This window comes from Gadus chalcogrammus, chromosome 10 (assembly GCF_026213295.1).
Source record: "Gadus chalcogrammus isolate NIFS_2021 chromosome 10, NIFS_Gcha_1.0, whole genome shotgun sequence".
In the NCBI taxonomy this organism is placed as follows: domain Eukaryota; kingdom Metazoa; phylum Chordata; class Actinopteri; order Gadiformes; family Gadidae; genus Gadus; species Gadus chalcogrammus.
In genome coordinates this window covers 1,094,308-1,107,496 of record NC_079421.1, presented here as the reverse complement: position 1 = coordinate 1,107,496, position 13,189 = coordinate 1,094,308, and the positions used below count along the sequence as shown (strand labels likewise).

At 44.6% G+C, this 13,189-nt stretch overlaps 1 protein-coding gene and 1 long non-coding RNA gene across 4 annotated transcripts in view; one reads left to right on the top strand and one right to left on the bottom strand.

Annotated features, from left to right (window-relative positions):
- Positions 1 to 380: 380 nt before the first annotated feature.
- Positions 381 to 8,636, top strand: LOC130390152 (uncharacterized). 3 transcript variants are annotated; one of them, XR_008896756.1, is made up of 8 exons: positions 381 to 469; positions 2,406 to 6,057; positions 6,294 to 6,395; positions 6,736 to 6,945; positions 7,100 to 7,184; positions 7,277 to 7,357; positions 7,561 to 7,664; positions 7,909 to 8,636. It is a non-coding gene; the product is annotated as an uncharacterized LOC130390152 (long non-coding RNA). The 3 variants fall into 3 exon arrangements; XR_008896754.1 differs by having other exon boundaries at positions 6,731 to 6,945; positions 7,577 to 7,664; XR_008896755.1 differs by having other exon boundaries at positions 6,731 to 6,945.
- Positions 8,637 to 11,286: 2,650 nt separating this feature from the next.
- abca1b (ATP-binding cassette, sub-family A (ABC1), member 1B) overlaps positions 11,287 to 13,189 on the bottom strand; it is a 35,971-nt gene continuing 34,068 nt past the window's right edge. The window contains exons 48-49 of the mRNA XM_056599919.1: positions 12,624 to 12,867; positions 11,287 to 12,194 (exon numbers count right to left, since the gene is read on the bottom strand). Of these exons, the coding sequence (XP_056455894.1) occupies positions 12,024 to 12,194; positions 12,624 to 12,867 (415 nt within the window). The 3' untranslated portion in view covers positions 11,287 to 12,023. The remainder of the gene's footprint in view (positions 12,195 to 12,623; positions 12,868 to 13,189) is intronic.

Here is a 13,189-nt window from a genome sequence, read left to right as displayed (position 1 = left end):
TGCCAAGTTACAGTGTGGTAACATCGCCCTCTGCTGTCCACATCCGCTCACTACACACACAGGGACGCTAGATCACCCGTGACTTTTCACCAACTTGACATCAAACAGTAGTAACACACACACACACACACATACTCACACACTCGCGCACACAGTAAGGTGAATTGAATGAATACTTTTTTCGTTTTGAGTATGAATCTAAGGCCGTTTCTCAATTCCTAGCACGCGTACTACGGACTCGATGACTTGCAAGTACGTACTTCAAGCACAGACTTGCTAGCACGCGAGTACGTACCTGCAGGTACGTTCTCGCGTGCTCGCAAGTCTTTTCTTAATTAGTTAATTGGTTGCATCTGGTGCGTTTTACTTAAGAGGGAACCGGACGATCCCAGACACCAGAACGTGTGTGTCCTGTTTCACAGGTTAAAGACTTTTTGAAGTAAAGAGGAGCATCTCATCTGAACCTGATGTGAGTAGAATTGTGTGGCTAAGCACAACTGACGTGACTTGTATGTTGAATATAAATCAGTGATTTATTTATTTATTGATTTATTGATTTAGTGATGGGCAAATGAAGCTTTTATAAAGCATTGAACCAGTTGAGCCAATGTTTCGAAAATGGGTTCATTACTCGAAGCTTCAGTGACAGTGACCTCTGCTGGCGAAGTTCGAGGCTGCAGTGGATTCAACGTATCCCTGCTTTGAAAACTATTTGACGCACAAACACACAAACCCAAATACTTAATAGCATGATCTTTTCACGAATAAAGATTGATCTAAATACAGATGTCTAAATTGTTCTTAAAGGGATATGCCTAGCCTTCGGTCCAGATAGGCTAACTGATGTAGGCTAGGATATAATTGAAACGGCATATAAAAACTTTCCCCCCAGGAATGGGATTCGAACCCGGATCCTCCACTCCAGTCAGTGTGTTATCCCCTAGTCTACTCTAATCGATACCTTACGTTGTTCTATTACATACATACCGTACTATGCACAACTCCCGTAAACGATTGTAGCATCGATTGTGTTTTTTTTTTCATTAAATAATTAGGCGGTGACCAGCTGGCTTCGGGCAAGGTTGGTTGGGTGTGCTTGAGTAACTCTAGGGGGTGATTATGTGGGATGGGGTTAGACACTCAAAGATTTGTATTGAGGTAGGCTACCTTATGGATTGAGTCGGTTTTCTTTTTTTTGCTCAAAGCTTCTCCACCGAGCGGCGGACCAGTCATATGTCACGTGGTTTTATTATGATACATGTACGAATAAGATACATCTACATCTTATCAAAATACAGATGTCTAAATTGTTCTTAAAAGGATAGTCCAGCCTATGTCCAAATAGGCTAGTAGACTAGGATATTGAAACAGCATTTTATAAAAACCTATAACATATTGACTTATTCTTATTCTATTCATTCGCTTTTAAATGTTTTATTCATTCGCTTTTCTAATATGTATTGTATTTCAATCTTGCCCCAGTAAAGCACTTTGAATGGCCTTGTGCCAGAATTGTGCTATATAAATAAAATTGCCATGTCCTATTCTTCGTACCAAGATTAGAACCCCGGTCTTTTGCACCAGAGTCAGTGTGTTATCCCCTACCCTAATCTTGTTGACACAACACTTGTTTTATCACATAAATACTCTTCGCAATTCCCGTACACGGTTGTTGCTCCGATTGTGTGTTGTTATTTTCTTTTTTTCATTAAATAATTAGGCGGTGACCTGGCTTCGGGCAAGGTGGTTGGGTGTGCTTGAGTAACTTTGAAAGGGGGTGATTATGTGGGATGGGGTTAGACACTCAAAGATTTGGTATTGGGGTAGGCTGCCTTAGTTTTTCAACGGCTTATGGATTGAGTCGGTTTCTTTTTTTTGCTCAAAGCTTCTCCACCGAGCCGCGGACCAGTCAAGTGATTCATTCAGGCAACGAACCAGTTGCTGCTTCGCACGTCACGTGTCACGTGATTTTTCTTTGCTCTGAAACAAGCTTCGAAGCAGTGCTTCTTGGGAGTTGTAGATCAGGGTTTGAAGCACGTATCGAAGCTTCAGTGTCACACTGCCATCACTATAAATCACTGATAATGTGTGAAGGAAATCGGGGATTGCGGTGGTTTAACTCTCATTTGAAATTTAAATAATGATTCTACCTGAAAGTAACATTTTAGAGACTATACATTCAAACTTTCAAACTCTGACTAATGACAGTCAAATAATTAGTATAACTTGTATTAAAAAGCTGGATTAGTTAATTATCTTAATAATTATTTAAAAGTTGGATGATCCCAAAAGCCCTGAATTTGTATTGTCATTCATTTATTTGATTTAATGGAGATGGTAGATGTTGAACTGTGGGAGAGTGCCTAAGTTTGGGGACCATGAGTAAACTGTTCCTTCCTTCAAAGGTCTATCATGGATATTTAACTGCAGTTCTGTGAGTATCCCAACTTAACCATGAAGATGAACTGCAAACTGTAAGTCATAAGTTTCTCATTACTCTTGGGCACATTGATGTATTTTGGTTTCCTGGTGAGTTAACCCGTTACCTGAAGGTTGATCTGAATAGTAAGGATGTTTTTATTGGTTCATGGGTTACATTGGCGTTTGGTTTGGTTTATGTTGGTTTTAATGATTCGTTAAAATGGTTACAGGCTCTAAGTTATTGTTGTAAGCTGGAGTAATGGGTTGGGCTCTGATATCTTCAGTCTTCTTTCCAGCTACTTTCCTGAGCTCTGCATCTTCATCAAATAAGTGTTGCTTTACTGATGAGCGTGTGGTCTGAGTGAGCAGAGGTGCGTACTGGGATACAGAGCTGTCTCAAGTCTACAGGTCTGTAGACATGCCCCCTCAAGGGAAACCGAGTGTTTGAGAAACCGTCCTGACGTCAGTTACATGGTCTAGAATGTTCTTAAAGATGGAGACAGGGATTCAGAAGGAGAAACACCAGGGGGAGATGAGGGGGCTCCTCATCTCAACGACTGAAACACAACTTCAGTCTGACACAGAGAACCATGGAACACATTCAACAGTCCCCTCCAAGCATCGTGACTCCTCAGGAACAGTTTCATTTCCAAGAAGGTCTTATTTGGGGCCATCCCCATATGGATCCTGCTCCTCAAGAGCCACCCCCCTCCACTGGGTGGTCTTCTGAACAGATGACCTCCTTCCTGCTCTCAGGCTGACTAAAGCTGCACCGTTTGCATCTGTGAAGGCCCCTCATTCAGGAAACCACTGGACTACAAGGACATGACTTCAGAGACGTTGAATCAACCTGAGACACATTTTGGAGACGCCAAGCATAATCCATCACCAATGTGGGACGCCACTGAAGAATGTTGTACATAATTAACGTCTCTGGAGACATTGGTTGTTCTGTTCTGGGTGCCCTGGCAAGAGAGCTGGGGGTTGATGATGGAATGATATTTGGCATGAGGTTTTTACCCTGCATGATTGTTTGGTCTTTTATGGCTCAGTGGTGTGTGTGTTTGGGTTTGACATGAGATGGATGATTTTTGAGCGTCGGTAGGGTTCTACTGTGTGTGTGTGTGTGTCTCTCCCACACACCTGGCATGGGGTTCTACGCGTGTTTGGTTCCACCTGGCATGGGGTTCTACGTGCGTGTCCTGGGTTCTATGTCTGTGCGTCCTGCTTGCTTTGACAGTGATGATGTTCACACGGGGGTCTGTGTGGTTGGCTTGGGATATTGGAATGGTCAACTAAATCATACCTGACGGACGGCCACATGTTTACTTGAGGCCTCCAGTAGACATGAAGAGCCCAGAGCGACGCTACGGAGCGATATCCAACACACTGGGCAGGAAGGAGAGTATCCAACTCAAGTGTAAAAGGATGCAAGCGGCGTGTTCAGATCAGTGACTTCAAACTAGGACTACACCAATCAGGATCAATGGAGGATGGACACCTAAAGGCATTCCACAAGGAGAGTCTGAAGTTGGAAAGGGACCTAAATGGGTATTCAAGATGACCTTCAGACCTGTAATGAGACTGCTCTTCCTACCTGGCTGGATGGATGGAGAGCCCTGTGGATCTTGTCTTGCTCTCGGTTGCACGTCTTCTCAGGCTGTACTGTATTTGTTTCGGACAGGACTAGCTGAACTATTGGTTCCCTTAAATCCAAACCAATCTGGGAACTGCAACTAGTGCGCTCTTCGAGCTGAAGTTGTGCTCTTCAGCCTAGGAGGCAAGGAAACGTTCACTGGGGCTTCAAGGTGTAAAGAGGAGAATGTTTCGAAGTGTTCCATGGTACTCTGATGAAGACCGTTGTTGTGTTCCACTGGCTGAGAGGAAGAACCCTCACATCTTCCTCTTGGCCTTTCTCCTCTGAGAATCCTGGCGCCATCTAGAAGGATATTCCAGCTCATGTAACTGATGTCACGACAGATTCTCAAACACTTGGTTTCTCCTGAGGGGCGTGTCTATAGAACTGAAGACTTCAGACAGCACTGTATCCCAGCATGCATCTCTGCTCACTCAGACCACACCCCCATGAGTAGGATGCAACACTCTAGTGATGGAGATGTCGATTTTTATAAGTAACGAGGGAGCAGACAAAGGTGATTAGAACACAATGGCATGTCAAGTCTGTAAATCTTTAAACCATGAAGATGGTTGGATAGTTCAGGAGTTGGGCTTCTTTTTTTATTACGGGCAGTCCTTTCACTCAGATGCCCACATCTCACTGGACCTGTGCATGTGTTGGCTGGCTGGCATGATTTGCTGTTGGTGATGAGGCGGTTAGTGTGACGTTGCAGGGCTATGGTCGGCTCTCTGTGAGCTCAACGTTTAGATTTGCTCTGTATGGTTTGTACCCTGAATAATCTAGATAATTGTAAAATGTAGACATGATTTTGTATTGACTGATTCCAGGATTTTAGGTTTAAAGCTGTTGTGGGACGTACATGGTAGTTTGGTTCTTCGTATGGTTTTGAGTGATATAACTTGTACACACTGGGTGCATAATAATATAAAGGTACACTGAATAGTAGTAATTACCAACAGCAACAAACGGATCTCCTCAAGGTAAGTCTGTTGGCTGTATTTTAATGAAGACCATCGCTGGACTTCAGGATCTTCCTCCGTTCAGCTCAAGGTGAGGCGCTGGTTATGTTTTCTTTGGTTGGTTCCGGCCGGAATGTTCGGATTCCGGTCGGACGGTTTGTGCTTCCCGCCGTGGAAGGTTCTGAGTGCGGTCACTTGATTTATTCCCAATGGTTAGCATAGAACGTTGTAGTCTTGATAACCATAAGAAACCACCTGGCAGTTAGTTGGACGGGAGTCCCCTGAGGGAATCTGGCGGAACGTTCTGGATTGTATTTGCGTAACCTCGAGCCGTTACCAACGGAAACTATTTTTCAGTCGTTTCCATTGGGAATTGTTGTCCCTTATCTTAAACAACTTAAGTTTGATATTAAATACATACTGACACGTACGTCGTACAATATGTTGATAATTTCCGATGGTTGCTTGCGCCGTACTTTTAACCACGTTGACGCGACGGGACTCTCGCCGCGTACAAAACGGCGTTCTACTTGCGGGCCCATTTTTGACATCAGTGAAGGCTGAAAATCATTTCAAGGTGGAAGATAATTTGACATTTCTTCAACGGAACCCAGCACCTGAATATGGCGAGTAATATATTTGATTTAATATCGATACTGCTTAGTGTTCTTTGTTACTTCAGCTTTTGTACGTTCTAAATATCTGCTGTCATTAATTGCCACAGAAGTTAAACCCTACCCAATGGCATGATGTTAAACAAGTCTTTGGTGCAGAGTTACCAACTGGATAATATCTAAAATAATAATAAGCTAAAATAATGGCCGTCCTTCCCACATGTGACAGTAGAAGATACTCTAGAACTGTACCTGGTTAAAAAGGTAACCTGTAGTTTGTCCCAAGGTGTCTGCCTCCTCACCAAGAGCAAGACCTCCACCTCCTCACCCAGAGCAAGACCTCCACCTCCTCACCCAGAGCAAGACCTCCACCTCCTCACCCAGAGCCAGACCGCCACCTCCTGTCAGAAGTCCTCCAGAACAGGTCAGTGCTCTGGTGTGTGGGTCTTCTCATGTCCGTTTCAATGCATGGGCTGAACCACTTCTTTAAACTTGTGGACTGCTGTCTTCATTCCCAAAAATGGGATGCTCATGTCTGGTCTCAAGTCTTTTCTAGCCTTGAGTTATAAAATAATAGTTCAATTAATTGTGTAACTCTGTTTTCGGATGAGTCAATTAAGTTTATTGTTGGGCAAATGCTGATATAATCCTGCTGTGTAGCTGAAAGGCGAGGCTGAGAGGCTGGGGACCGGAGGCTTGTGGTGCCAGGATGGACCGGAGACTGAGGCTGGAGACCAGGGGCCTGCAGCACCGGACCAGAGGGTAACCATCACCAAGCTCATCTGAAACACTAAAATCCATGATAGTTTAGGTCTGGTTTTGATCATCTTATGACTTTAGATCTGTGCCACGCTGTGATTTGAGTTAATTCATACCGGGGTTATGTAGGAGTCATATGAGCCTTTATTGTTACTAGTGCTGCTACGACCGTAGTGGATAAATTGCTGAACGTGACAATCTGCAGACGTTGTCTAATTTAAGTGTTTAAATATGTTTAAATTTGTCTTACATTTTACAAGTGAACCTCAGATGCAGGAGGTGGGGTGTGTTGCGTCCCCAGGTGATTTACTGCTGAGACCAACTGTGTTTGTAACCAGACCAGGAATCCATGGCTGAAGGAGCTGATGGATTCGTGCTGAAGGCCCTGCCTGGTGGAGGAGCTGATGGAGGCCCTGCCTGGTGGAGGAGCTGATGGAGGCCCTGCCTGGTGGAGGAGCTGATGGAGGCCCTGCCTGGTGGAGGAGCTGATGGAGGCCCTGCCTGGTGGAGGAGCTGATGGAGGCCCTGCCTGGTGGAGGACGTCTGTCGTGGGGTAGATGGAGCTTGACTCTGCAGTGATCATCACACTCACTGCCACTTCTCGTAGAATACTGCTACCACAAACTACCACCGTTTGTACCATGTATACCAGACGACTACATCTATTTTACCACATGTTGAAGCAAGACTTCCGCTGTTTGTTCCAGACCAGGACTCTGTCTGAGCAGAGCTGCTGGAGGAGCTGAGACGCTGGAGGACGACTAGGAATCGACCAACAAGGATTCCTTATAAGTTTGTATTTACTTACATGGTTGACTTAAAGGGCAAAATACAGCTGTTACTTTGACATACGTTAACCAACTACCACTGTGTTTTCTTACTAGAACGTGTTTCTGGAGCGGAGGCGAGCTGGTAGGGGAGCCGTGAATCTGGAGGACGACATCACTCTACCAACCAGGATCCTCGTAAGTATGCATAAAATAAATAGAGTGGACTTGTTGTAACGCAGCATTAGTTTGTCCAGTACAAGTTACGGCATGCTACTGTGGTTTGTTACCAGACAAACTACAGCTGCTACTTTGTTACGCGCCATAAGAGCCAAACTACTCCTGTGTTTGTGACCTTTCATTAGAGACAAATTACTACTGTGTTTGTCACCTTACATTAGAGACGTTTGTAACCAGACCAGGAATCTGGAGGACTGATGGAGAAGCCGTACACCTGGAAGGCAAATCCTGAGGACAACCAGGACTCTACCATCAAGGATTCCTCGTAAGTTTGCATTATCTGGACATAGTGGACTAGGTAGGGGTTGGGGGTTCAACTCTCAAACCAATGGTGCCGGGTTCAACTCTCAAACCAATGGTGCCGGGTTCAAGTCCTCAGAATACAGTGATGCGTCCTTGAGCAAGGCGCCCTAAAGCCTGCCTGCTCCTTAATGACTTTTCTTTGGTTCAGATAATGTTGCATCTTTTGAATATTGAACCTAATCAATGTCCTTGTTTGGTCCGGGCAGACACACCTGAGCTGAACCTCACCTGATCCTGACATCCTGCTGGTCCCGTCTCCTCAGTTCATCTGAGCCTCGTCCTCTAGAAGACCTGCTGAGCTCAGCAGTCTGAGGCTGATGGATCAATGACTTCCAGTGGGAGTGATCTTCTTGACCCCACATGTAACCGTGTGCTTCCACACGCCTTTCCCTGACGTCTGTCACTAACCTCACTACTTCACTACTCTCTACTGCTTCCTCTTCTTCTTCCTTCTCTGTGGTTCGAACCTTTACACTGGAGGCGCGTCTCCATGCCCTCAGAGGGTTCAGCGTTAGGGTTGAGAGTCAGGGTTTAGAGTCAGGGACAGAGCTGGTCAGGGAGGACTGCTTTTACACAAACCTCTGCACTTGGTTTCGGAATGGTGGTGACATTTTGAAAAGATTCATTTGGGAAAATGTTTTCCTCTGCTTTCCTTGACAAAAATGTATTAAACTTCTGTCAAATGTTTTTGTTTATATATTAAAATCCCACATTGACTTCTACATGTTTGGTGCGGTTCATTTAATTGTCCTTTAACTTGGTTAATGTCAAGCTAAACTCCTGCAATACATTTAATATACATGATTGTTATTCAGCAATGTTCACATAATCCATTTTGTAAAAATATGAAACCTCCATATTACTACTAAATTGAAGCCTATTCATGTATTTAACAATGTACATACTGCCCCGCAGGCCATTCTCTGGTACAACACGTTCAATCCACCAACCAAAGCGGAGCCCCATTGCATGAAGTTCGTGATCCAGGCTGTGTATGACTTTTACTGAGCCTGTCCATCTTGCACATCTGGGGGATGGTTGAGCCAACAGCATGCCCTCTGTGCCGGAGGAGAGGGACCCTGGAGCATATTCTCAGTTCCTGCTCGAAAGCCCTGGGGGAGGTGCCAGATCCAGAGCCCAACCCAGGAGGGCGGATTGTAATGTCTACATGTAGCCACTTGGTGGCAGTATTTCACTAATTTACGAAACACAACGGAGACGAAAAGCTGCCTCACTCTATGTGCCGATCAGGCACAATAGGATGTTTTGTTTTAAGTAGGGATGGGCAAAAAGATTATTTTCCAGTTCTTTCAGTTCCGTTCAATATCACGATTCGTTCGTGCATGATATTGAAGCCTACAGTGATCGTTTGTTAACTTGCGTGGTGGTGCCTTATCATTTGTTTACCCATGGGCTATGGAAACGTGATTGCTACCTGCTCTCATTGGCTGAATCTATGAGAATGTTTAGACTCAATCAATATAAGGTCGCGGGGAGACGAAGCTCTGTATTTTATTCACGTGACCATATTTTTGTTATATGTTTAAAAAAAAAAAAAGATTTCATTCTAATCGAATCGTTCGCGACTGACCCATCACTAGTTTTTAGAGTGTTTGTTTGCATGTTGATGAAACAGTGATCAATCAGGTTAATGGATTCCTCAACTCACCATTGAACCTATAATCTTAAAGCATAATTCTCCCTCGGGGCATTTCCCTCCTCTCTGCTCTTGCATTATATTAATTATTTCCATCTTGACACTGAAATGACATCACTTTTCACTTTTAAAGAAGTGAAACTGGATGTTTTCAGACCAAAAGGGCCTGTCAGCTTCCAAGAACGTCCGTATTCATAAGATACTCAACCTTAGTCCACTAGTCACTTCACCCCATAGTCAAGTGACTAGTGGGTGTTTTTTCCCAATATTTGACAACACAGCACAGACTGTTATAAGAGGATATCAAGCTAAACCGCCTACTGTTCCACAGTAGGCCAAAGGCTACGTCAACAGGCCGCACTTTGCATGGCGAAATCAGGTTGTTGCGTTTGTACAAGTGATGGGTCGGTCGCAAACGATTCGGTCAGAACGAACGAATCCCGAAGGTGAACGACGAGAACTGATGTTATAAATAGTGCAATCTAATGGTTATTGTGTTCATTAGGAACAATTGGCCTTCCCTTGTGGTGGTTTTTAATAGCAAAATCTTGTTTGTCTTGCGATACAAAATGTATGAACTGTGTATTGAGTGAACATTCAGCTATCATGCTTGTTTGTGTGTTTGTCGTTCCGTGTGGCCCACCTACGTGCCCAAAGCAATAAGCTCATGTTTCCGTGGAGCTTCTCTCCTCAAATAGCACCTGATCCTGGTGTCTGGAAAACCATCCAGATGCATTTTAAGAATTCAATTTTATGTGTTTTTCTGTAATCATCTGAAATGGAGATTATCCAGATTATCGATTGGCTGATTGAATTGTGATGAATATGAACAAATTATATTAATTCACCTCATAATCAGACTATTTTAAATGTGATTACAAATCATTCTCTTAACAAATCATGCGGTGTATTGGGACCATAGAAAATTGTCCTAATCTTAAATAAATGCAATAATCAATATTTGATCGGCCTTATAACGTGAACTGTGAAAAATAATGATTCCTTTTTCTACCTGAGCATTGCTAACTCCAAATTGGTCAATAGTGGAGGACTATTTAAACTTGAGGTCTCCCTTTGGCCAATCGAAGGCAGATTACCTTGATAGTATTGGGATGGGGTAGATAGGTTCAAGCCAGTCTATCTAGGCTTTGCCCAGAAGCACACATTGCAGGATGAAGAAGCGTTTCTAGATTTTAAGCCTGGTAAACACTTAGGAAGTAGGACACGGCCCTTCCAACAGCTTCAGAGTACACCGAGAGAGGGGTCGATTTGTTTTGTATTTATTGTATTTTGTGCAGGGCCAGTAACAGTTATCCTCACAGTCCTGTCTTTATACATTTCAACGTAAACAGATATTAAATATACAACTTGTTTTTCTAAGTCAGATCTCTTTTTTGATCAAAAAAAAGGAATAACAAAACATGGGAAACAAATCACCCGACGTAATCTGTGGAAATTTCAGTGCAATAAAACAATTCCAATTGACACCATGATTAAAGTGCTTGGCATGGGGCTTCCCCCTTCTCTTCATTCTCCCCACACCACTAAAGGACCCTGACCTTTAACCTAGAGGACAGTTTAGTGATGTACCCTTACTTTGGTCTCATTGCAAGTCACTTAGCTTATGCCAAATCTTAAATGGTCCCCCGAATGAATTATTTCACTGGGCGACAAACTAGCCAGAACGGCTTTAAATTACAACAAACAAACATCTTGAAATGGATTGGAACTCAACAGTAAAAAAGCCCCTCCCCGACCAAATAGTGGTCAAGGCCATGGAAATACTGTAGTGTGCTATGGAAGCATTGATAAATCTAGCCCTAACTGTGTGTGTGTGTGTGTGTGTAAAATGTGTTGAGGTATAAAAAACGGTATGAAATGTAGACACTTAAAACAAATCTGTTATTTTCTCTCGTCTTTTCTTATAAAATCTATAAAATCGACCCCCCCCCCCCCCACTTCTCAGATGATACAGTACATTGCACGGTGTCCGCTACACACGTTGATGGGAGTGTTGTTGAGAAGAGGGGCTATAGGGGACTCCCAAGTCCCTGTACGACACAAGGCCTTTACAAGAATGCCACTTAAGGAGGGGGGAGAAAATAAAAGGCCAAACAATCCCACAGTTCTGGCATCATCTACATGTATAAATAAAAGCAACATTGAAAAAACTAAAATCAAAAGGATTCGAAAAAAAAAAAAAAAGATTTGCAGTCTAGCCCTTGGCCCTTGAAATTATTTTGATTCTTCAACACACATCAAATACGACACAAACCCTGAATTGTTATCATAGGCAGGCACTGATCGCAATCACACAAAATAGGAAAAAAAATAAAACAGGGAAAGGAGCATCTTGCTGTTATTCAAGTTTAAAACTCCCTCTCTCTAGCTCTCTCGCTCTGCGGTGCCAACAGCCGTAGAGAGACCTGCCTCCCAGTTACTCCACTGGGGATCATTAGAATCGTCCTGCATCGACCGCTTCGGTCTGCTTGGTTCCAGTTTGGACAGGCTTCGTCCGGTTCAGCGGGCGGAACAACTTTTGTCAACAACAGCGTTTTAAAAGATAAACAATACTGGAGGTTTAACAGGTCAGGCCAACTCCGCGTCAAGGTCGGGGGTTTGTGCTCTGCCATCACTCTGGGTTCTGCTGGCGTCGGTCGGGTCTCACATGACGGACTCTCGGAGCTTGTCCTCTGCCGCCGCTGCCGTCGCCGCGGTGGCCACAGCGCCCCCGGAGGAGAAGAGGGGGATGGCGATCGCCGTCTCCTTCCGTTTCACAGAATTGTCTTTGGAGTGGTAGTCGTCACTTTGGTCCTTGGCGAAGTTCACGAACACCTGTGACGAGACGCAGAGATGGGGTCAGGGGTGGGGGTCAGTGTGCAAAAGTGACAGTCTAGACTGCATTGATCAAACCCCAAGGCAGTCTAGACTGCCTTGGGGTTTGATCTTAAGTGTCATCGCCTTGGTCAGCGTGTTGATCGTAACATCCGCAATATTCACCACCGTTTTCTTAAACCCATTTCGGTTTATTCTCAAAAACATCAGCGCACCTCCATGTCCCTGGACTGGGGACGTCCAGGGTGGTCTAAGGAAGCGTGCGTCGGTCTAGTGGTGTACCTGGTCCAGGGTGGTCTCTAAGGAAGCATGCGTCGGTCTAGTGGTGTACCTGGTCCAGGGTGGTCTCTAAGGAAGCATGCGTCGGTCTAGTTGTGTACCTGGTCCAGGGTGGTCTCTAAGGAAGCATGCGTCGGTCTAGTGGTGTACCTGGTCCAGGGTGGTCTGGCTGACCGAGTAGTCCTCGATCTGCAGCAGCTCCTTGTTGCGGGCCAGGATGGAGAAGACGTGCGCGAGGGAGGTGGAGCTGGAGGGCAGCTGGTACTGCAGCATGTTGCGGTGCCTCTCCTTCAGCGTGCTGCCCGGCAACTCGCTCTCGATGAACTTCATCACCGGCAGCAGGTCGGGGTCGGGTCCTGTCACACGCAGGACGATGGTATAGCCATCGCCAAACCTGGTGGGGGAGGAAGAGAGGCAGGGAGGGGGTTCAAACGACCGACTGTGTCCTGAGGAATCGATGATCAAATCTCACATGAAGCCGTCAAACAAAGCGGTAAAACATGAAAGCATTAACTTCAATGTATAGGTTAGTGACAACATTAGGCTGCTATTATTTAGCTCAGATTTGATGCATTATTTAAGTAACTAAACAAACAGCCATCAACCTGTGCGTCTTGAAAGAAAGATTGCGTTGCATTCGTACATTATCAAGAGAAGACACTCTTCCATAAGACAAAAGGAGCCCTCTCACAGAGGAACAACAATGATGCTGGTGG